This window comes from Peromyscus leucopus, chromosome 8a (assembly GCF_004664715.2).
Source record: "Peromyscus leucopus breed LL Stock chromosome 8a, UCI_PerLeu_2.1, whole genome shotgun sequence".
Classification (NCBI taxonomy): domain Eukaryota; kingdom Metazoa; phylum Chordata; class Mammalia; order Rodentia; family Cricetidae; genus Peromyscus; species Peromyscus leucopus.
In genome coordinates this window covers 19,094,372-19,119,210 of record NC_051085.1, presented here as the reverse complement: position 1 = coordinate 19,119,210, position 24,839 = coordinate 19,094,372, and the positions used below count along the sequence as shown (strand labels likewise).

General features: G+C 40.1%; 1 protein-coding gene across 1 annotated transcript in view; it reads left to right on the top strand.

The window, feature by feature from the left end:
• The window catches only part of Tbc1d32 (TBC1 domain family member 32), a 211,962-nt gene that overhangs the window by 115,783 nt on the left and 71,340 nt on the right, over positions 1-24,839 (top strand). The window contains exons 23-25 of the mRNA XM_028868362.2: positions 14,097-14,219; positions 15,396-15,504; positions 16,215-16,308. Coding sequence (XP_028724195.1) covers positions 14,097-14,219; positions 15,396-15,504; positions 16,215-16,308 — 326 coding nt within the window. The remainder of the gene's footprint in view (positions 1-14,096; positions 14,220-15,395; positions 15,505-16,214; positions 16,309-24,839) is intronic.

Below are 24,839 nucleotides of genomic sequence, written 5' to 3'. Positions count from 1 at the left end.
GATCTCACTCTGTAGACCAGGCTGGCCTCGAACTCACAGAGATCCACCTGCCTCTGCCACCTGAGTGCTGGGATTAAAGGTGTGTGCCACCACCAAACGGCCTATTGATGAGTTTTATGAAGATGTTTTGATTGAAATATATCACGTATTTTGACCATATTCATCCCTGTACCCTCATCCTTCTTCTCCTTCCTGCTCCTTCTAGCCTCCATCCCATTCCCAGATTGTTTCATTTGCTACATTTTTTTTGAGTGCGTTTATTTTGCTTAACACAATCTCTAGTTTTATCCATTTCCTGGCAAATGACATAATTTCCTTCTCTTTTAATGGCTGATTGAAACTCCACATCGTGTATTCATACCACATTTCTTTCCTGTTCATTTGTTAACATGTTACGAGGCTAGTTACATGACTTGAATATTGTGAATATTGCAGTAAAGATGGATGGGCAGGTATGGATGTAGCTTGCTGAATTAAATTCTTTTGGATGTATTCTCAGAAGTGGTACATCTGGATCATCTGGATTTTATGATTTTTTTTCCTTTTTTTTTTTTTTTTGCAGTTTTGTGAGGAGTGCGGGGAGTTTACCCACAGCTCCCCAGAGTTTTCTTGAATGTGAGCAGCAGGAAATATTAAATAGGATTTAGATTGTGGAGATAAACAGATAGAATATAAAGGATAGCCTCAAGAGGGCCTGGAACCTATTCCATGGAGCCCTAACTGTCTCTGCTACAGGGTATTTATAGAGATGCCAAGGGGTGGCGCAAAAGACCTCCTCCCCATGCACAGCCAAGTGCAGACACCTGTACTCAGGCCCGTGGTTCTAATCATTCTTTCTATGCAGATCTGCTGAGTAAAGCCAAGAGGAACCTGAAAACGGGCTCCCAAAGAGGAGCATCCACATTGAACCCCATGGTTGCAGGATAATTCCTATTCCCACCAGTAATAAAGTATGAATTCCCTTTATTCCTGAATTTTCAACATTGTTTATCATTATTTATTTTTTTAATTACAGCTATCAGATTAATAGAATATTAAGTACTTTTGCATTTCCTGATGAGTAAGGGTGTTGAATATTCATGGATTTTTTTTTGTGGGGCAGGATTTCGTGTATTCTACATTGGATTATAACTCCTTCTATAGTTGAGAGTGCTCTTGAACTGATTCTCTGGCCTCCACCTTCCTAGTTCTGGGATTATGCTACTGGGCTTGATTTATGTGCTGTTGGAGGCCAAACAAGAACTATAGGTGATAGGCAAGCACTCTACCAGTCAAGCTGTGCCTTTCTTTTCTTTTCTTTTCTTTTCTGTTTTTGTTTTTGTTTTGTCTTGTTTTGTTTTGTTTTTTGAGACAGGGTTTCTCCATGTAGTTTTGGTGCCTGTCCTGGATCTCACTCTGTAGACCAGGCTGGCCTCGAACTCACAGAGATCTGCTTGGAGCTTTGCCTTTCTTTGTCATTAGTCATTGATACCTAATTATTTGAAAGCTTATCATCATTAGTTTTTTGGATTGTTTGCTTTTGGGGTATTGAGTTTAATGTTTTTTAGTTCTTATACATGCTATGCATGATTTCTCTGACAGATATATAGCTGGCAGAGATCTTAGTTGTTTCCTTTGCTGTATAAAAACAATGAAGCTTTGTGCAATTTCATTCCTTAGTTTTTGGTATTGCTGCCTGAGGTATTTATCTATCTATCTATCTATCTATCTATCTATCTATCTATCTATCTATCTATCTATCTATCTATTTATTGTAGAAATTGTTTTTGGTATTGCTGCCTGAGGTATTTATTTATTTATTTATTTATTTACGTATTTATGTATTTATTTATTTTTGTAGAAATTTGGGATCCCCCCCCCCTTACTTTTTTTCTGTGAACAAGGTCTTTGGGATTTCTATGGGGGTTATCTGGATCTGGAGATTTCTTTTGGCAATATAGGCAGTTTTGCAATATTAATTCTTATGAATATGGGTGGTCTTGCAGATAAAATAATCCTATACTTAAGAGATCTTGACAGACTCTCCAGGAAACTAAGAAGTGATAAACACTTTTAGTAAAGGAGAAGGATTTGAAATTAACCCTGCAGAAATCAGTGCCTTTCTTATGGACTAGAAGTAAAAGTGTTAGGAAGAAATCACAAAGGAAAAAAGAATACTAGCTCTAAGCCTAACCTAGGAAGCCAGAGACCCCTGTAATGAAAATTTTCAAACACTGAGCAGGGCAATTGAGAGAATAACTTTGCCTTACATGAATTCTCAGTAAAGGGCTGCTTACTTCTGCGAAGGAGACAAAATAATCCCTTTGGTAACGGGTCACCTTTTCCTCAGCTCCTCTTGAGCCTGCCCAAATGGGATGATGGACAGAATGACCCCATGAGAACTTGTTGTTATTTTTGTCAAAATAGGAACAAAATGGGATTTTTTTTTTAAAACAAAAGCAATTGGATTTACTCCAAAATTCTAGGAGTTTGTGTGCAGTTCTTGCAGTGCATTTTGCCAGATGCTCTTGTAGTCCTCAATCTGCCACTGACATGTGAACTAGTGGTGAGTTTTCTGGGTTTTTTAAAGCCCAAATGATGGACTTGCTCAGGATGTGGAGACTGTGATTCAGGTTTTATTTCTGCTGTGGGTCACAAAGAACTGACAGAGTTGATAAGTAGTTCAGAGTAATATACAAACAGTATCTGTCGCTCCCAAAGCTCAGAGGCAAAAATGATGCATCATACTGCTTTATTGGTGGTAAACGCTAGATGTAGCAACTTATGAAGCATTTTAGGGTTACCATTTAAACACGCCCTACCAATGGTATTTGGAAGTTTTACTGAGATGGTTAGCATCTCAATATTTAAAAATCTCTTACCCTCTGGTTGTTAAAACATGTAGAGGGAGGTACTTCCTCCTCATTCAGTTACTATTGTGTTAACATTAGAATAGCCCTTCCTGATGGTGTCTTACATGGCACCACATTTGAGACTGTCTTGCACTGTTTGGAAAATATGGCAGCTGCCTTGCTGTCCATACTAGAGGGAAGCATGTGCTTTCTATATGCAGATTGAACAAGTCAGCAAGACTTGTTTTATAGGCTATGCTGATGCATTCTTGTAAAGAGAGTTTATATGATAATATATTTCATTGCACATAATGAACAGATGCATTATATATTATAACTGGGCATAGGAAACTTAACACTGGATAGATTAGACAGAAATTCCAATTCCCCAGTTGTGTATGAGAAGTTTATTTACTGCAGCACATATCTGTTTTCAGTATTTCACAGGGTTTTCATAGCAACAATAAAGATGTACGTAGCTTCTGCTATTACAAGAAGTCTTAGGAAAATCTCTTGGCTATTCATTGATACCTTGCATTTCTCCTTTTCCAGTATGTACAAATATGGCTCTTAAATTGGGATTGTTTTTATTTTCAAATATACTTCAGGGATTTCTGTATTTCTTTATAAAAGACTACCTTTGGCAGCTAGGGAGGAAAAAATGTAATGATGTTGAAGACTGTGTAAAAAGCGCTTCAGATGTCTAATGGAGATGAAGATGCAGCCTTTGGTACCCAAGGTGAGGTGAGCAGGCCATTTGGGATGTTGTCAGTAAGCATGATTCAATTGAGGTTAGCTATTTTACTGAGCATGTCCACAGCTGTCCAGATGCTCTCCTAGTCACAAAAGGTTCTGAGTCCTCCACATTTAGTCTCATGCCATGCTTAAAAAAGACTTCTATAGGCAGACAAGCTCTTCTGTGTGTATCACCTTCATTCAACAACTCACACTCCCAAGCGTACTAGACTGTTTGGCTTCTTGGGGAACCACAACGTCATAATTTAGTGCCTTACTTGTACCCTGTTTTGTGTTGTTTGAGATAGATAATAAGGTTGTTATTTTTTGTCTGTCTTCTGATATAAAGAAGTTTCTCTAGACAAAAGTGATCCAATAAGACATTGCTTAAGATGGTTTTGTGGGGTAGCAATGCCTTTCTTTCTAATCATATTAGGACTACTCATATATGCAGTCTTTTAAGACTTAAGTTTAATTTGCTGTTGATAACATTACATAAATTTACTTTAGCCGGGCGGTGGTGGCGCACGCCTTTAATCCCAGCACTCGGAAGGCAGAGCCAGGCAGATCTCTGTGAGTTCGAGGCCAGCCTGGGCTACCAAGTGAGTTCCAGGAAAGGCGCAAAGCTACACAGAGAAACCTTGTCTCGAAAAACCAAAAAAAAAAAAAAAATTTACTTTAAATGAGGTGTGTTTTTTTTGTATTTTTTTCATTCTAAGAAGTTCTGAAAATGTTTATGATTTACCAGTGACTTTGGGTTTAAGAAAGGTAATTGATGAATTTCTTTGGAATAGTTTTGTTGTTGTTTTAACAGAATCTCATTCTTGAAGAAATATTTCTCAATACAACCTTGTTATTTTAAATGTAAAAGAAGCATCCCCCCCTCCACATTTGAATTGGGTTGAACAAAAATCAAGCCTAATGGTTTGTTGCTAATGAATCTCATACGTAAGATTTGAAATATATTTGCTAGTCATTTTTCTGATTTACTATACAGAAAGAATACTGAAATAACATGTATACTTTTATTAACTTTGTTAACTTAGATTTAATATCACATTGGCAAAGATAATATTATTTTACTGAAGTGCTATTTCCTTCTATGTTTAGTCTGTCTGCTGTTTAATACAAATATGCTGGTATAATTAGTGAGCCATTAAGATTTGTTTATTAGATGAATGCATAATTAAGGAGCAAATGGCATTAGCTGTTATCAAGTCTGGCAAGAATCTGTATGCATCACCATTAAAATGTACTTGCCTATTAGTATTCTGCATCTATTTACGAGTCACATATGAATTTGTACTTCTTATGACTATAATGATATACTCTTCCTCATTATCCACTGTAGCATAACACTTGTTTTTAATGAAATATTAAAATAATTATTAAATAAAATTTAAACATGCAGTTTAATAAATTGTTATGACCACTTACCCATGCAATCCTAATCAAGTAAGAATTCGCTAGTACTATTGGACTTTGTTTTTCATGGCTACTTTTTTCCCCCAGTGGTTCTATTATTTGGATTTTTTTATGGTATTTAAACATTTTTTCAATGTTTTATTGTCTAGACATGTATTCCTAAACAACATTTTAATTTGTTGTTTCATGGGCTTTATGTTAATGATAGCATAGACTATATATTCTGTCATATCTGGCTTCTTCTATGTAGCATTATGTTATTAAAATTAATATTACATGTAAGTATAGTTTAATTAATTGTCATATACTGTTCCATTATATAAGTATGCCATGTTTTGGCTATATATTGTGCCATTAAGTGTATATTTAAGGTTTTTCCTGTTTGGGCTGTTGTTAGCAATTCATACAGCATGTAGAACATTAGTTACATATGTATGCATGCATCTGTGTGTGTGTGTGTGTGTGTGTGTGTGTGTGTATGGTCACATAATTCCCAGACAAGACAAAGGTCTTTTAAAATTTCCTATCTGATTCAACAACATTCTTGTTTATCTTTGTATAAGAAGTTGTTTTAGTTGTTATGCCTCTATACTAAGTTACCAGGAGTGGTAAGGAAAGACCTTTTTTTTTTTTTTTTTTTCCGGTTTTTCGAGACAGGGTTTCTCTGTGTAGCTTTGCGCCTTTCCTGGAGCTCACTTGGTAGCCCAGGCTGGCCTCGAACTCACAGAGATCCGCCTGCCTCTGCCTCCCGAGTGCTGGGATTAAAGGCGTGCGCCACCAACGCCCGGCCGGAAAGACCTTTTTTTTTTAAAGATTTATTTATTTATTCTGTTTACAGTGTTATATTTGCATGTATGTCCGAATGCCAGAAGAGGGCGCCAGATCTCATTACAGATGGTTGTGAGCCACCATGTGGTTGCTGGGAATTGAACTCAGGACCTCTGGAAGAACAGCCAGTGCTCTTAACTTCTGAGCCATCTCTCCAGCCCCCAAGGAAAGACCTTTGTTAATTAAAAAAAAATCCTGCTTGCTTTCTGACCTTCTCTTTGCCACATAAAATTTAAAGGCAGCTTGTCACACTGATCCCACTACTGGGATTATAATTATCATTGTGTTCATTCTGTAATCAACACTGAATGAATTGGCATCTTTATAATGCCAAATTTTCTAATCCATAAACATACTATATATCTCCATTTAATTAAGTATTGTTTAATTATGCTCATTAAGGTTTTATAGTTTTGCCCATAGAAGATTTACAGCTTTGGAGGACTTGTTTTCATCTTACAGTGTTTTGTATAGCATATATACTACAGTGTGGCTGCATCCCCAAGTGACTGATTGCAGAAGTGATATAAGGTCAGATCCTTAACCTCGTTTGTTCCTGGTTCTTGATGGATGAAATGTTGACAGTGACTGTATTTGTGGTATTAACTGCTAAGTGAAGTGTGTTACACCTCTCCCAATATTGGAAAATAGTGAGCACTTGATAGGGAGAATTATCTATTGAATTATAAAAATTATTTGATTAATTCTTTAAAATTATTTTAATTCACTGTTACTATAGTGAAAGTAGTTTTGATTATAATATATTTAAATTGAATTCACATTTTTTTTTTTCTAAATTTAACATGCAGGTAGGATCTGTGCCTGCTTACTGTAATACTTAAGTTTTTCAGTCTTTTTTTTTTTTTCTTTTTTTTTTGGTTTTTCGAGACAGGGTTTCTCTGTGTAGCTTTGAGCCTTTCCTGGAACTCACTTGGTAGCCCAGGCTGGCCTGGAACTCACAGAGATCCGCCTGGCTCTGCCTCCCGAGTGCTGGGATTAAAGGCGTGCGCCACCACCGCCTGGCAAGTTTTTCAGTCTTATACCAGTAGCTGTCTTCATATAAATCCTATGCTTTTCATGTTTTAAAAGATATTATATGCTTTGCTATTTTTAGAAAGCTTTCCTTTTTCATGGTAATGTTTAATTGCTCATTACTAGTATAACTAAATGTACAGGGTTTTCAAAGTATTTATTTTCTTACTGGCTTCCCTACATAATTCTTGTAAGTACATGCCTCTGTGTGTGTGTGTGTGTGTGTGTGTGTGTGTGTGTGTGTGTGTGTACACATAAAATTTCTTCTGTAACTTTTAGTTGTTTTCTTATCACCTGAATGGCAGCATCATACTTTTAGTTGCTTATGTATTGACCTTGGAGTTTCTACTGTGGTTCCCTCCCTCTTAATATCGGGATGGGGGTTGAGGTGGGGGTTGGGTTGGGGGTGAGGTGGGGGGAACTACATGCTAGGATGTGCAGTGAATACCTCAAATTTTGCATACTATTAAAGCCTGTACACACTATACTTTTTCTATGCTATAATACATATTTTATTTATAAATTAAGTATAAGAGATTGACAGTAATTGGTTTGAGTAATTCTAAGTGACTACTCTAAGATTTATTTGAATATTATCTTTTCTCTGAAAATAGGCCATTTTGCTTCTCTGAGCATTCTTCTTGTAATAATGTAAGATTAGATATCATACTTGTCTGCTGAGATTGAATGTGGTGAATGACCACAGTTAAGCTACTCTGTAAGTGTTGATCTAACAACCAAACCAATTACTGCATGAGTAATGGGCAGGTAGCATGTGCAGGGGACAGGTCCTAAGGCATGTAACACTGCATCAGAACATACCCCTCAGAACATCTAACCAGCCCTCTCTAATATACTCAGCTGGTTAGAGGGAGATTATTGGTTCTGTCTGTACTTAACCGGAGAGCATCAGGCGATTAGTGAAACCTGTGTATATCTTCCACAGATACTTTTTCATTAAGTTAACCCTTACAAAATCCTACTTTAAACCACTGTCTAATCTAAATTATGATAATATAATCTTAAGTGATTTCTACATGTCTGCCCCTGCCTAATTTCAATTCTGTGATAGCAGCCAGATTTATCTCTACCTTATAATTTCAGTTTCTTGTATTTTAATTTTTTGCAGATAACTCATGTTGTTAATATGTATATTTATGTATACATGTTATATATTCTACATTTTACACATATACATGTTTATGGGATAATATGTAGGCAGAAGTTTCTCTCCTGCCTGCCTGTTCCCAAATACCTGACAGCTGCTTCCCAAATAACTGACTTGGAGGCTAAATATTACTTATAAATGCCCAGTTGGTAGCTCAGGCTTATTACTGACTAGCTCTTACACTGAAATTAACCCATAATTCTTATCTATGTTTAGCCCTGTGGCTTGGTACCTTTGCTCAGTGCAGCATTCTTTCTCATTTTGCTCCTTCTCTGTCGGCTGGCTGCTGCTGGACTCTGCCCTTCCTCTTCCCAGAATTCTGCTAGTCTGGTTGATCTGCCTATACTTCCTATAATAAAATGGCCAGTTAGCATTTTATTAAACCAATTTAGGTGACTGTGCAGGTCCCCAAACAGCTTGACCACACAGCAGCCATGACAGGCTTAGGGGCCTAGACACAGCTTCTGTGACAGGCTTACTGGCAGGCAACACCCAGATCCAGGAAAAGTCTTAAGCTGATACCACCCAGGGATCCATCCAGGGATGAGGAAGTACCTGACATCCCAAACATTTCAAACATTAGATAAGGTAGTCATATGTCCTTGAGGCTAGCACACACCTATTTTTGTTTTACAGATACCCCTAGACAACTGTCAGCCAATCAGAGTCCTGGACCCTGGAAATCCCCTCACCCCAACCTCTGCTCTGATAAAAACTCTGCCCCACCTGAGCTCAGGGCTCTGCTGTGTCTAACAAACAGAGGGACCAAGGCTCTGTGCTTTTACATGCAGGATTCTGTCTCTGTGGTGGTCTTTTGGGGGTCCCCGAGATCTGGGCATAACTGTGACAAATCTATACAATTATCCCACAGCAGTAATGTGTGCATTTTAATACATTATATGTTATGCCCAGATTGCAGGCACCCCCAAAAGACCACCAAGAAGACCGAATCACATATGTAAAAGCAGAGAGCCTTTATTTTCAAACTCTGAGCTTGGTCTCTCTGTCTGACGCAGTGGTGAGAGTAGAGAGCCCTGAGCTCAGGCGGGGTAAAGTTATTTTTTTTTATCATAGTAGAGGTTGGGATGAGGGGATTTCTGAGGTTTCAGGAGCCTGATTGGCTGACATTTGTCTAGGGGTATCTGTAAAACAGAAATAGGTATGTGCTAGACTCTGGGACATCTGGCCACCTTATCTAATCTTATCTAATGGTTGGAGTCTTTGGAATGTTAGGTACTTCTCCTTAGATGCAGGCCCTCCCTGGGTGGGGTCAGCGTATGACTTTTCCTGGGTCTGGGTGTTGCCTGCCAGTAAGCCTGTGACCGAAGTGTGTCTGGGCCTCTAATAGGCCTGTCATGGCAGCTGTATGGTCAAGCCGTTTTGGGGCCCCTGCATTATACAATGTATGATGTCAGATCAGGGCAATTGCCGCATCCCACTTGTACCATGTATCATTTATCCGTGTTGGGAACATTTAGAGTCCTGTCTACCGGTTATATTTTTATTTTTAATTAATTAATTTTTTTTTTAGAGTTTCACACATGAATTACAATAGACAAGTCTGGAACCATCATGATTACTGATGTTATCTGGACCCCTGATATTCCGTTGGTCTCGTCTCATTACCTTACCTTTCTCGTCCAGCTCTATCTACTTTGGCCCCTTTATGGTTGTTCCATTGTGCTGGAAATGCTCCCCTCCTAGGCTCTTTGTTCAAGCCATACACTCTTTTGGACGCCTCTCCCACGTAGCTCTGAGACTTGCTCTTCTCTTGTGCTTTGCTGGCATGTTAACATCTCAGGGTTCTTTTCCGATCGATCGTTTTAGCTGATATCCCACAGCGATCCATTTCTCCTACTCGGTTGTAGCGGCCGCTTTTGTTCTTCACTGTTTCAGGTGTATCTGTTTGCGGCTCTCCTCTCCAAACTTCCTTCAAGACTTTTCCGGTTTCTGTAACTCACCAGGCTATCATTGGTGGAACAAACTAATCTCGGAAATGATGAGGGATAGGCTAGGAGCGTCCAGACTGTGAAAGCACCCCTATAATCAAATAAAAACACTGATCTCTTTTCTAAATAACATTCAATGCCTACTGTTTATGTGGGAAGTTAAAACATTATTAATAATCCTTGTTTTTTTTTTATTTGCCAAGTCACTATAAACACATGCAACATCTGATAATGGCAGTTTGTTCTTGAAGATAATACTCACTGAAAGTCACGCACCACGATAAAATCGAAACTATGCATATATACAAATAGGGAGAACATGCAGATGGTTATTTTACATGGTACTTGGACATGAACTTGTAGTCTATAAAATTCATCCTCAGAAACTGAGTAAGCAAGTTAAAAAACCAACGCAAAGATCCTCATGTTCTAAGGAGCTTAAAATGTTGTCCTTGGGTATCATAGCTACCCTATGCTCCTACTCTAGGTATTTATCTGTCTGATAGAATTAATAAAATTAAGCACCAGGGGTGCATCAGGCGTGGCCTCTGCTTTTTCTTTTTAGAAGCCAGCCATGAGGTTCTTTGCAGCAGATGGAAAAACAGGAGCAACCAGGCTGACTTGACTTTATCTGCATTTAACTGTTTTTTTTTTTTTTTTTTTTTTTTTTTTTTTTTTTTTTTTTTTTTTTTCTGTCTTGTGAAGGCATGTTTCTACTTTTCAGTGTTAAATGGTACTGGGGGAGGGAATATTCATACCCATCTGCCTTTCCCAAGACTTTCCTATCCACCATTAGCTGGACTTGGCAGAAGGCAGACAGCTCTTTCCAGAAGCTGGGGTAGCCTCGCTTAACAGAGCCTGCCCTGGAGCCCTTCTTAGGCCACCAGTATTACCTCATCTGTTTCACAGCAAAATATTCTTATTTGTAAATTCTTAGACCTTTGAAAAGAATAAAATGCCCCCTCCCTTTCTTAAAAAATGGAGAGGGAGGATGTTTTTTCTTCTTGTGACCCTAATGGGAATCTCGTTAAATGATGACGTGATTTTGCTCCGTTTACATATTCATGTCATGAATTACATCAAGACAGACTTTAATAATACACTTGCCATTCTCTTCTCTTAATGTACTGTATTTGGTTGAATATGATGCTCTTGATTTATTGTGTAGTTAATTTTTTAAACTTTGAACTGCTACTGGTGCTTACATGATTTTAAAAATCTTACATCATCTGTTGGTCTTAATTACTCATCGTCTAATGAGAATTTGGTTCAGTTATGAATTTGTTCATAAATAGAGTTGCTCCAATTCCCATGAATCACCTCATAGCCCACCAAGAACCCCTCTCCTTTCATATGTTAATTTAGAGAGCCATTGATGCTCATTTGCATCATCAATTCAACAATTTAGTAGGCTGAAAGAAGAAAAAGATTGGCTAGTTTCTACCTAATCTTTGTGTGTGTGTGTGTGTGTGTGTGTGTGTGTGTGTGTGTGTGTGTGTGTGTTGGTGACAAGTTCCTCCTCCTTGGTTGACCTAAGCATCTTCTGTCATCCTTGATTCTTCCCTTTACACCCCATCTTCGGTCCAGTAGGAATTCCCATGTCTTTGTGCCTCTCAGCCACACCCCTCTGCACTGACAGGCCTCTGCTGTGAAGGTTAGTCCATCTGGATGGGATAGGAACACAAACCCAGCCTCCCTGAGCCCCTGCACGTATAAGATAAAGGTATGCTTTTACCCTGTACCCGACTTCTTGACACAAAGGCTGTTACAGATCAAATCACATGATGGAGAATTTACCACCGTCTTCTGAAAACCCTTAAAAGTCGGAAAGTTTCAGGGATTTCACTGAAGATTTCCTCTCTTCTTCAGGTCTTCTGTCATGTTGTACATGGCAGCCCTCTCTTTATGCTGTCGGTTTTACTGAGGCTCCTCTCAAGGTGTTTACAGGAATATCCTTCTGGTTCTCTTCCTACCACGCTGTAGGCATAACCGCACTGGGATGTCTTGTTTGTTTGATTGGTTGGTTGGTTTTGATTTTTACATAGGACTCAGGTTCTCATGAGAAGAGCTTTTACCCTGTTGCACATCTCCTTAGCTCCTTTTCGTACTAATTTTTCTAGCTGCCATTGGCTGAACTTGAACTTGGTTTGTGTTTAAAACTATCTACTGTGTAGCCTTTTTCTCCTTTCTCCGAGGTTTGGGTTGGGAGCAGCTCAGTCTTTAACTAGATATCTAATCTTCCCTTACCTTCCACCTGCACTGAATCTGAAGAGCAGCTCAGTTCATCTCTCGACTTCTGTGTGTCGAGTGGAACATTTTTCTAAATCATTGGGGTGGATTTTGCTTTGGTTTTATATCCTTTGAAATATTGTAGCAGGCTCTAGACAATGTCATCAAATGGCTATTTTTGATAAAAATCTTGATTTATTTATGTATGCTTTGAATAGGTAAAACAGGTAGTGTGCCAAAATCTGAAATTCATATGATTTCTAAAGACATAAAAAGGTAGTGCATTAGTAATAGTTTAATGAACCTCCATGTACGACTCATAATATATCAATATTCTGTATCATTTTGGGAACCTTTGGGTATCTATCTGGCCAAAAGATCATTAGGTAGGTATCCCTCACAGGACCATGGCAATCTGGTATATATTCTTTCCTTTTTTCCACTTCCTTCCAGATCTCCCTCACCTCTCTACACAACCAACTTCATGTTCTATCTCTTCATCTCCTCCTCTCAAAAAAAGCCAAAGATCCAAAAGAGATAAACTAAAAATAACAAGCATTAAGACAAAACAAACAAACAAACAAAAAACCCAAAACAACAAAACAAAAAGCAAACAACGAAACATGGAGTCCATTTTGTGTTGGCCAACTCTTCCTGGGCTCGAGGCCTGCCTTGAAGTGTGGTTGATAGACCAGTGACACTTCATGAGAGAAAACTGACTTCCCCTTTGCCAGTGGCTATCAACTGCAGATAACTTCTGGGTTGGGGTGGGAGTCCATGTCTACTTCTCCCTCTCAGTGCTGGACACTGTCTGGCTTGAATCTGTGCAGGCCTTGTGCATGCTACCACAGTCTCTGTGAGTTCATGTGTACATTGTCAGTCCTGTTGTGTCTGGAAGACACTGTTTCCTTGAAGTCATCTGTCACCAATGGCTCTTACAATATTTCTGCCTCCTCTTTTCCACGGATCCCTGAGCCTTGAAGGGAAGGTTTTGATGGAGACATCCCATTTAGAACTGAGTGCTCCACAGCCTCTCACTCTGCACACTGTCCAGTCGTGGGTCTCCGTGTTAGTTCCCATCTACTGCAAGAGGAAGCTTCTCTGATGGGGGTTGAGTGAGGCACTGATTTCTGAGGTTTCCATTTCATAACCTCAGCTTTTCATTTCCACAGAATCAGTTTTGATACTGCCACTTTAACACTTCCCTTTTATTCAGTGAACGTGTCTTAGATTAGTGGTAAAATTACTGTTTCATCATTCCTTCTGTAATTAATTATTGAAAGAAACTTTATGGTAATTTGTAGTTTGAATGGATTCATTAATATTCCCTGATGAATCTTTAAGTAATGGTTGAGAAGAATGAACTATATTTGGTGTTACTGCATTTTTTTTTTTTTTTTTTTTTTTTTTTTGAAACAGGATCCTCTATATTCCAAACTGGCCTTGAACCTATGACAATCTTCCTGTCTCAGCTTCCTGAGTGCAGGATTACAGGTGCCCACCATGAGCCTGGCTAAGAAGAATGCTCTCATATTCATGCTGTTATAAAGTCTGAAAAGTCTGGATTAAAAATTAAGAATGACTTCTGAAGCAGAGATTACAACTCTGAATATTTAAAAATATATCTGAGAGTTCAGTGTGGTAGCTCATGCCTATAATTCCAGCAATTGCAAGGCTGAGGCAGGAGGATTGCTGTGAGTCTGGGACCAGCTTGTGCTGCACAGTGAGTTCCAGGCTGACCTGGGCTGTGAAGTGAGACTCTCTGAAAACACAGACAAACTTGAAATAACTATGTAGACATTCTTATGATATTGGTGTCTCAAGGCTCAGGTGTTACTTTGAAATCTTAAGACTGTCCACACTGGATTTTACAGGATTGCTAATTTTCTTCTCCTGTAGGTTATTAAGTGTGGTGTGCTGTGATCTGGATGCTCTTCTCTTACTGGAGGCTCAGTATCAAGTATCCAACATGTTACTACATGCTCAGGAAGAAAATACCTTTGAGATCTCCGAGAACCACAGGTTCGTAAACAAAGCTAAACAAAAGGCGGCATTAGAATGATGCTATCAGCAGTTTTCCTTACAAATGATTTGAAACTAATTTTCTGTATAATTTTTATACTGCCTGAATCACTACATTAAAACGCCAGAGTAAAAAGCCATTTAAGCATGAATGTCACAGGAAGATAATGATCTACGTTTTTGGAGAGTGCTACATTTATCATTCGTTCCTTTTGTCTTAGTATTTTTCCCTTTAGTTTTCAGGAAGTCCTGGCACTTTTCAACTCACATCACTTTGTACAGTGACCCTCTGAGGAAAAATGCTTGCTGTTGCATCTCTCTTGGAGCCATTCTGTCCTCAGTTTCCTACTATGTCAGCCTATAGTCACGTGTGCTGATTATTTGCCAAGTGAGGTTTTGATCATTTTTATTTTCCTACTAATAAATCACACTTGCCATTGCCTCAGTTTGGCTGACATTTATAGAATACACATTCAACAGCTGTTATCACGCTCATGTCTGTAATTCAGAACATAGTAGTGCACTTCCTTCCTACCCAGGCCACGGACAGTTATATCATTTGATGTTGAGGTTTGATATCGAAGGAAAAAATTACTAGTATCCAAATCTGTTCATCAGCAACATGTACATTGCAGATTTGGGGCACTGACTCTAGAACACAGGAGAAACTCGTGTCTCATGTCTCCTTGGTTGCGAGCCTAGTCTTCAATGGCTGAGCCATCTTTCCAGCTCAGGAGGAACATACCACCCCCCCCTTACTCTGTCTGGAACAGGCTGGCCTCAAACTCCCAGAGATCCACCTGCCCCTGCCTCCGGAGCGCTGGGATTAAAGGTGTGTGCCACCACCCCCCAGCAAGGAGGAGCTTTCCTAAAGATGGTTGTTACTTCAGAAATAAAACATGTCCTAATCGTGTTTCTGTAGGTACAGGATCATTCATCAAGGAAATACTCTTTCTCTTAGTATTTTTTTGATAGCAAAGAAGTGATGATACAAAAAATCTGAATGTAGCCTTCTGTACTGTAAATATTCTGATAACTAATGTGCTTTGCAGATACCTTTTGTTTCTGTTTGTTTTGTTGTCTTTTTTTTTCCTCTTTGCAATCTAGTGACATGATTTAAAAATCAAACCATATTCAGTTAAGGAGACAGCACAATTGATGTATATTCTCTTTCAGGGACTTTATAATTGATGGCTTATCAGTAGAGAGAAATCATGTTCTTGTAAGGATTAATCTCATTGGTGGGCCCTTGGAGCGGATTTTGCCTCCAAGGATGCTTGAGAAGGTGAGTGCCATATTTTGACATGTTTTAAAATGAAGTACCCAACTGAAGTGGCACTGAACAACATTTTCCAAGTTTCTCTACACCAGGGTTCAATTTTTGTTGCTTTACAAACTTGCAAAACAGGTAAACACATTCAAAACAAAATAGTAGTGATGTCACCGAGAGCTCACGAGTTTCTGGTGAGTGTCTGAGAGCAGTAGATTGTTGTTTTATTACATTCTTGTCATTCTTCCGAGTGTCCTTGAGTATGTGAATTCTGAAGTCTTTCTCTTTCATGTCCCTTAACTGTTATATTTATTTATGCAGTAGGGAGTGTGTGTGGTCTTTATGGAGGGTGGTTGTTAAGAAGTTCCCTTCTGTGACTGCCACCCTGGAAAAGATGAGCTAGAAATGATCGACAGAAGAAAAATAGTTTTGGGGTGGAGGAGATACAAGGCCTTTTAAAGATTGTATTTTCACTTTCATGAAAAAAAAATATATAAACCCATCATTATCAGTTCAAATCACAAGAATAAGTTGTCATAGTCCAACTTGTGAAATTTCGATGACATTTTGCTTATTGTCGTTTAGGAATAGTGGATTATAATAGCAAATAACTTGATAGTTGGACAGAAAGTTTGGGAATAAAAAAGTCAATTGAAATGAATGAATGATACTTGAGAAAGTATGAAAGTTCAGTATCTTAACCTACCTCCTACACTTACACTTAGGGGGATGACCCGTATCCTTGGCCGATGTTCTCCTCATATCCATTGCCACAGTGCTATCTGCCAGAAGTCCCACGAAGTGCTGATGTAAAACAAGGTAAATCTTTTCACCCAACCGGTATTCCAGTGCTCTTTGTATAGTTCGAGAAAGAGACCGTGAAGAAGGTGAGTGTTGATCTCCATTCGGCATGGGTGCAGGAATACATGGCTGCCCAGTCCCTCTTAGTTTTCCATCTCCTCCCGTTGTCTGTTTGATTGGTGTCGGTATGATGGCGAACAAGTACTGCCTGCAGCAAAGGTAAAGCAAGTCTGTTCAGTGGCAAGAGATGTTTGCTTTAAAGCCTGGAGTACTAGGGACCGCACTGTCAGCTCAGAAATTCACAGCATCTGTTGCTCTTGCAGAGGACCCTGGTTCAGTTTCCAGCAGCCACAGGGTGGTTCACGACCACCAGTAACTCCAGTTTTGTGGTCTCTGGCTCCCACTGCTGGTTTCAGGGCATTGGACACACACATGGTACATGAAGGCAAAACATCATACACATAAAATAAACACATCTTTATTTTTTTTTATTTTTATTTTTTTTTAGAAAACTGAATCAGTAGTTCCTGGTTAGTTAAATTCTGCCTATGAGGAAGTTTTCTTTATTCACTAGAATATTTTTTAAATGACTGCCGTGTTTACATAAGCCCTGAGTTGAATTATACTGGGAAGTATATTTTATCCCCCTTTGGAGGAATCATGAATAGATGGTTGTTTAACTATTCAGCGTAACATGAGTGAAGCAGACAAACGAGCTTGCTGGGATAGTGTATAATTAAACTACCTTGCCAAACAAAATCTTGTGTCAAAAGGGGAATGTAGCTTTAGTATTCATCTTCTGAGTAATAGAACAACATTTTTAGAAGAGGAGCCATCAGGACAACTGAAAGAAACACATTATAACTCAGGGAACTGTGAGTGTGACCTGTGTGAGGATCTTGAAGGTGGAAGTATCAGTGAGATGAGAAGGTGAGAGGCTCATACAAAGGATCTAAGTTTGATAAAGGATCGTATCACATACTACCAGGGGTTATGCTCAGAGTTCCTAGGCCAAGGAATTCCTGCACGGATGATGAGAGTCCACGATCAGACTTTTCACAAAGTTTAGAAGTCAATTCTTACATCAACAGCCTGTCCTTTATAATGCCATCAAACTAACACTGGAAAGAAATCATGTGGAAGAGATTGATTTCACATTCACTTAATGCACTTTAAAATTTGGGCTTTGGGTTTCACTCTTGCATGACAAAATGTATTACTTTTTCAGAGACTTGGGAGTGGTATTACACATTTTTCAGGAAGAGGCTTTTTCGATGATGCCCTTCGGATGTTTTCACGCTCACTTCCATCATTCACTGAACCCAGGGCATTTTCAAGAGTTTGTTCCATCTGCCTATTCTTCTCTGAGTCTTTCTGGAAGACTGTTTATACTGTGTCTTTCATTCTTTCATCTTCTAGGTTTCAACATTTGTTACCCTACATGCTTGTTTCCTTAATATATGTTTCATGAGTACTGAGTACAAGGATCTTCCCTGGGAATTATAAATAACACATCAATTATGAATAATGTATCAATATCTGTTGTTTTTTCCCCAGTACCTCAACCCTTTTCTTGGTCAGTTTTCTTTGACATAATATAACACTATTTCCTTTGCTAAGTTTCATTGGGGGAAAAACTTTTATTATGTTTCTGCATAACAGATTCATAGTCAGTTTTATTAGCTGACTTCTACCTTTATTAATTTATTTCCTCAAAAAATATTTTGGGAATTCGAACAAGGGAAATAAAAATTTAAAAAATGAGGTATAAATGGCTATTTCCCAAGGATAAAAATATCCATCAATGCCTGGTCCTTATGGAAGTATATTTTTACTGTGTTCAGAAGTGATGTATAAAAGCTCAGTGATGGATTCCTGTTCTATCCAGAAGGTGCCAGGCAGTGGGAGGGTGTTTCCAGGTCGCTTTACTTTCCTGTTCCCTTAGATGAGTGTTCTCAAAACTCTTCTCTCCTTGACCCTTCCCGTTCGCCATCCTTCCTTAGGTAATCACCACACTTCTCACTGTGCTGGAAATAGAAATGATAGAGAGCAGCCGTGTGGTACTAATACACATCAGCTCCTTTGACTGTGCGTATGCCTGCCTGTTCAGGCCTCCAGTCAGGACTGGGAATGAACTGCCAAAGCTGATTTGCAAAAGCCAATTTCCTCATCCTCCCTGCTTCCCTCCAGGGACAGTGCACCTTACAGTTCTTCATTTCCTCTCCTTTTTAGATCTACATCCTGTGAAGCTACAATGCATCGGTAATTTCCTGAGCCAATTCTTATGATAAATTGTGTGTGTGTGTGTGTGTGTGTGTGTGTGTGTGTGTGTGTACTGAGTAAAATAAGCCAGGGAAGGAAAGATAAATACACACACATATATACATATGTATGAATATATTCTCTTTTTCTGGAGGATCCTATGTTAGCCTTCCACATCCATAGCACAGCTGGGTGGAATTCACCCTTCAGCCATCATCAGTTCTCCTATAATCGCCACAGTTTTTATAATTGTGTATTAACTATACAGCATAATCACTTTCATTAGGACGTGGTCATAATGTTTATTATATTCTGTGATAGTTTTCACCCCTTCTCTTGCTTTCTCTTGTCTCCCTCTCCCATTCTGGTCTCCATCCTCTTCCAAGCAGCTTTCTCTTTATGTTCTCGTCTTTTTTTTTTTAAAGCTAGATTCTACATATAAGATAAAACGAGATACTTGTTTTCTTTGGTGTATTTCACTTACTATGATGATGTCCTGTTCTAGGTAAATGGCATGATTTTATTTCCCTCTGTGGTTCAGTAAAACTCCATTGTGTATCTATACCACTGTATCCTCTATTGGTGGATATCTTTGTTGGTTCTGTATCTTGGTTTTTATGAATATCACTGTGACAAAAATGCATGTACACTATCTGTAATGTGCCGACTTAGAGTCCTATAGGTATATAGTCAGGAATGGTGTAGCTGGATCATATAGTAGTTTTGTTTTTAGGTTTTAGAGAAACCACCAAACTGATTTCTATTGTGTCAGTAGCAGTTTACATTTCTATCTAAAGTGTTTAAGGATCTCCTCCCACCTCCTCCCAGTTCTAGGTATTAGGAGCTGACTAGCAGGAATGGGGATTGGATAGAAGGCAGGGTCCTGAGAGGGTCTATAGGATGGAGGACAGTGGGGTCTGCCCGGAGAATCTATCGAGTTCACAGAGAGTGGAGAAAGGGAGTCAAGACAGGACACTTCAGTCGGTCTGCTTCAGGGCTGGGGTGACAAGGGGAAGCTGGAATTGAGGATAGGTGGGAGAGTGAAGTTACCATCCTGATTCCCTGGTCTGCATGGCTGGCGTGTTTCCGGGGAGAGAGGGCCTTGAGCGTTGGCAGGTGAGACAACTTTGCAGGAGAACGGAAAGGTTTGTAAGACACAGGGAAGGCTGTAGAAGATCTGTTTCGTCCCTTTGGATGGGGGCAGAGGTGGGGAGGGAGTGCAGCAGGTTGTCTGCTGCAGAGCTGGCCATGAGACTGGGGAATTAGAAATGGAGGATGGGAGGGAGAGGGAACATTGCTTACCTGATCCCTGGCTGTAGTGGCCATGGTTTCCAGGGACAGGCCTCTGTTACTGATTTTCAAGTCATAAACGATCTCTTGAGCTCCTTTACTATAACTGAAATTTTGTATCTCTTGACCAACATCTCCTCCAAACCTTGTCCTCCAGCCCCCCATAACCATTATTCACCAGTTTGCTTCAAGGAGTTGAAAAGTGTTTGAATTTTACAAATAAATGAGGTCAGGCAGAACCCATCTTTCCTTGCCTGGCTTGCTTTACTAAGCATAAAGCATAAAGCGGACATGAGGCTGACCCATGTTGTTACAGTGGCAGAGCGTGGGTCTTTTTAAAGCCTAAGCTCCCTCCTGAATCTTTCCCATAAGCCCAAAGGGATACTGTTTAATCAATTAATTAACTATTTAGACTTTTGTGTGTGTGGGGGTGGGGTGGGAGGGGGGGGGGTCTTCCTGTTCTTGTGTTTGTTCCTGTATATGTTTGCATGGTAGGAGTGAGGAGGCGGGGCCTCGGTGGCCTGGAACTTGCCAAGTAGGTTATGGTGGTGACCAACCTAAAAGCTCCAGGCCTCCTCCTGCCTCTCTGCCTCCTGGATGCTGGAATCACCAGCATGCTACCACGCCCAGCTTTTTTTTTTAAATGTGGATTCTACAGCTTGAACTCAGGTCTTTGCACTTTACTGACCGAGCTATTTCCCAAACTCCATTCTTAAATTTGCAATCCTATTTCCATCCTCCCTTGTATTGCAAAATTCCTCAAGTAAGTATCTAGGTCTACTCACACCTTATGCTATTTTCTGCTGGACCCAGCCTTTGTGCTAACCATTAGGCTTTCTCCCCAGCACTCCCTCACAGTAGGTGTGTCAGCCTCATCTTTAACCCTCATTTTATTGAGACCTAGCAACAGCAGCATTTGGCACAGGTAACCCTGCCCTCCCTACTCTCCTCCTTCCAGTACTCACCGCCCCCCCCCCCCTTCTTTGGAAACATTTTCCACTTGCCTTGTCTTCTGGAAAATTCACCTGTTCAGTTTTCCTCCTGAACTTATGGTAAATATGCATTTGTATCATTTTAAGAAAAATTTATCTTTCACATCTCCTCAACTATTAAACTTTGGAGTGCGCTGGGGCTCAGTCTTTAGTGGCCTTCATTTTACTGGCCATTTTACTATTGAGAGGGTCTTAGCTTGTCTTGCCACCTAGGCCAGTGGCTGTCAGGCTGCTTTCTCAGCTCTTACCTCTGCTTCAAGTTCTGGGCTCCTGGGTCTGTTTTCATGACATCTCTCCAGGACGGATGGTAAGCGCATCAGACTTAACACGACCGAGATCAATTTCTGACACTCTCTTCAAATCTGTTCCTTTGATATTCTTCCCCATTTCAGAAATGGCAACTTTTGTGCTCCATTTCTTCAGGCAATAAGCCTAAAGGCTATTTTGGAGTTTTCCCTTCCTTTAAGCCCTGACAAGTAATCTGACAGCAAGTCCTCTTGACTCTACAGATCTAAAATAAAACCTTTCTTGCCTCGTCCAGCCTGGCTGTATTCAGTCTGTTCTCACAGCAGCTAGAATGACGCTTCCAAAACACTCATCGGATCAGGTTACTCTTGTAAGCAAAATCTTTCTCTTATACCGTAGCAGGCTTGTGTCTTTGTCAGAGCCTTCCTGACACATGCTTTCTTGTAAGAAGTACGGTACACTTCTAGCATCATTTTAGCCCCTTTCCCTACATGATTGGAACTTGTTTGCATTGTGTTTCCATTTGTGAATAACCACACATGTTTGAACCAGAAATTCGTCCTAATTTGGTAGTGGTATCTGGTGTATTGTCCTAGGAAGACTGGTCCTTAACTTGCTGTGGTTCTCCTTAGGAAGGAGAAGATTGATGCAGCAGTGTTCATGCGAAGATACTTCAGGAAGAGATTTTGCAAAGACATATTAAGTTCATAATTTCTGTATATCATTCTGATATTCCTGATAACTATGCCATGATTGTAGATGAGGGAGGAAAACAGACAATGCCAGCGGAACTGAAAATTATGTCCAGTTTTTTCTCAGACATTGAGTATGGTGATTGTAGTTGTGTGAACTTAATGAGAAAAATGGAACCAAGTTCATGTTCTAAAAGGGATAAATCAGGCCGGGCAGTGGTGGCACATGCCTTTAATCCCAGCACTCGGGAGGCAGAGGCAGGTGGATCTCTGTGAGTTCGAGGCCAGCCTGGGCTACCAAGTGAGTTCCGGGAAAGGCGCAAAGCTATACAGAAACCCTGTCTTGAAAAACCAAAAAAAAAAAGGGGGGGGGATAAATCAGAACTATTGTGGTTGAAACAATTAGCTAAACATTAATTGTACAACACTGTGCTCAAGCCAATGATACTTTAAGACATGAAAGTTATTTTAATAGCAGGAGTCATTTATTTTGCTTTTTGATTCAAATTCATGAGTCATTACTCATCAATTCTGACAGGTGTCAGGTTAGTCATCATTTGTACACAAAATTTTAGGATGTTATTGCATTGTTGAAAAAAACTTCATTTCAGTTATGTACACATGATAAACCGATAGTTACTTATCTCCCAGCTTCTAGCTTTATCCTTCTTCCTACAGTTAGCATCTCTCGTAGGTTACATTGTCTCCTTTGGCTTTGTGGCATCAGTATAAGCTGTGAGATGATTCATCTCTCTAAATATGAATCTGGAGACATTACCTAGTTCAGCTAGTTCTATTTATGAACATTTCAATGCAACATTATTAAAATTTAAGTGGCCCTTTAAAAGCTATTAATGAATAACTTCCATGTGTATGTGTACATATATACTTGTTTTTAGCACAGAGCATCAAATGCAAGCATTACATTGCATATGTTAGCAGTAATTAATACTTGGAAAATACCCAAACTATTCTAATGTAATTTATTTTGCTCACTCTGCAGAAGACAAACAAGGGATTGTGTGATAGCCACAGAGCAGGTGCAGGTTAGCATGTTAGGGGCTGCCAGCTGGAATTGCTGGAGGCTAGCCCATAGCTGGAACTGTTGGAGGCTAATCCATAGCTGGAGCTGTTGTAGACTAGCCCATAGCTGGAACTGTTGGAGGCTAGCCCATAGCTGGAGCTGTTGGAGGCTAGCCCATAGCTGGAGCTGTTGGAGGCTAGCCCATAGCTGGAGCTGTTGGAGTCTAGCCCATACCTGGAACTGCTGGAGGCTAGCCCATAGCTGGAACTGCTGGAGGCTAGCCCATAGCTGGAACTGCTGGAGGCTAGCCTGTAGCTGAAACTGTTGGAGGCTAGCCCATAGCTGGAGCTGTTGGAGGCTAGCCCATAGCTGGAGCTGTTGGAGGCTGGCCCATAGCTGGAGCTGTTGGAGGCTAGCCCATAGCTGGAGCTGTTGGAGGCTGGCCCATAGCTGGAGCTGTTGGAGGCTAGCCCATAGCTGGAACTGCTGGAGGCTAGCCCATAGTGCCCTTCCTGCTTGCAACAGGGTGCCTGCAAGATAGTATTCTGACTTGCTTGTCTTTATTCTCTAAGCTAGATTCCCTCAGGAGATGTTATGATCTGTTCACCAGTCTGCTCTACTTCATTCTCTTTTCATGAATGATGACTTCTTTTCTGTGACAGGTGAGGGAGATGTAGACTTCCCATGCTGAAACTGAAAAAAAAAAAAATAGTCTGAGGAACTGAGTAGCATACTCCAGATATTGAAGGCATTAGAGAGAGAGATATCTCAGAAAAATAAGAAATTTTTTGTTTTTCTAGGTCTGGCATCTTTTATTATTTTTAAAAATTACTTTTATCCCAGCTGAAGAGAGGGATTAATGGGTCAAGTACTTGCCGAGCAAATATGAGGATCTAAGTTCGGATCCTTAGCCACCACATAGAAACTGGGTGTAATGGCACATGCGTGTTGGAAGAAATAGAGAGAGCCATATCCTGTGGACCCACTTGCCAGTCTGTCCAGCCAAAATGGCAAGCTCTAGGTTCTGTGAGAGACCATATCTTAAAATAGAAAGTGGAGAAACAATTCAAGACATTTCAACATCAACCTCTGTCCTGCACACATATTTGCACAGCTGAGCACTCCTGGACACTTGGGCACATACAAATATGCCACACAGGGAGACTACACGCACACATTGTCTTTATATGGTCTTCAGGATGTGAATGTCCAGGCATGGAAAGCTATGGTTGGCATTTTCTGCACACACCATCAATATCCACATGTGGACCAGAGGAAGACTTTGGCATCCCTCTGAGCCTTACTCTGGGGGGGCGGGGGGAGGAGGCTATTCTCCAATGGGTCTGAAGCTTTGAGATCCTTGGCATGGCCATGCCCATGTCAACAATACACGCTCACTCAGGACTTCCTCACGCTGTGGCATTCTTTTTTATTGTGATACTGTTTTGATTGCATTTTATTCAGTGGATGCTGGCATCCTCAAAGAGGGGAGTATGCTGTTTGTCTTTCTCTTGTATATCGTCAAGTCCATTGACAAGTCCCTTAGGGTAGCACTAACTTGCTGGTTACTTTCTCAAGTCTTAGAAATGTGTGGGGGCCATTTGTCGGAAGCTACAAATATCCTGGTAACTTCTCACAGAAAGGGCATTTTTAATGTTCCCAGGAACTGGCTGGTAATCACTCCTTGCTAGTCCATTCCTCTGGAGGCCTTTCCAGAAGGTTCATTTTCTTGCATCTAAGTAGAGTGACGGTTAGTGTGAGCCACCTGTGTAAACAAGTGCCCTTCTTAGTTCTAAACTTTTATTATTTTAGACAAAAAAGGGGAAATGTGGTGTTATACTGTGTACCCTAATAAAATTTGCCTGAAGATTAGAAAACAGAACAAACCACTAGATTATTAGAGGTCATGGCCGGGCGGTGGTGGCGCACGCCTTTAATTCCAGCACTCAGGAGGCAGAGGCAGGTGGATCTCCGTGAGTTCGAGGCCAGCCTGGGCTACCAAGTGAGTTCCGGGAAAGGCGCAAAGCTACACAAGAGAAACCC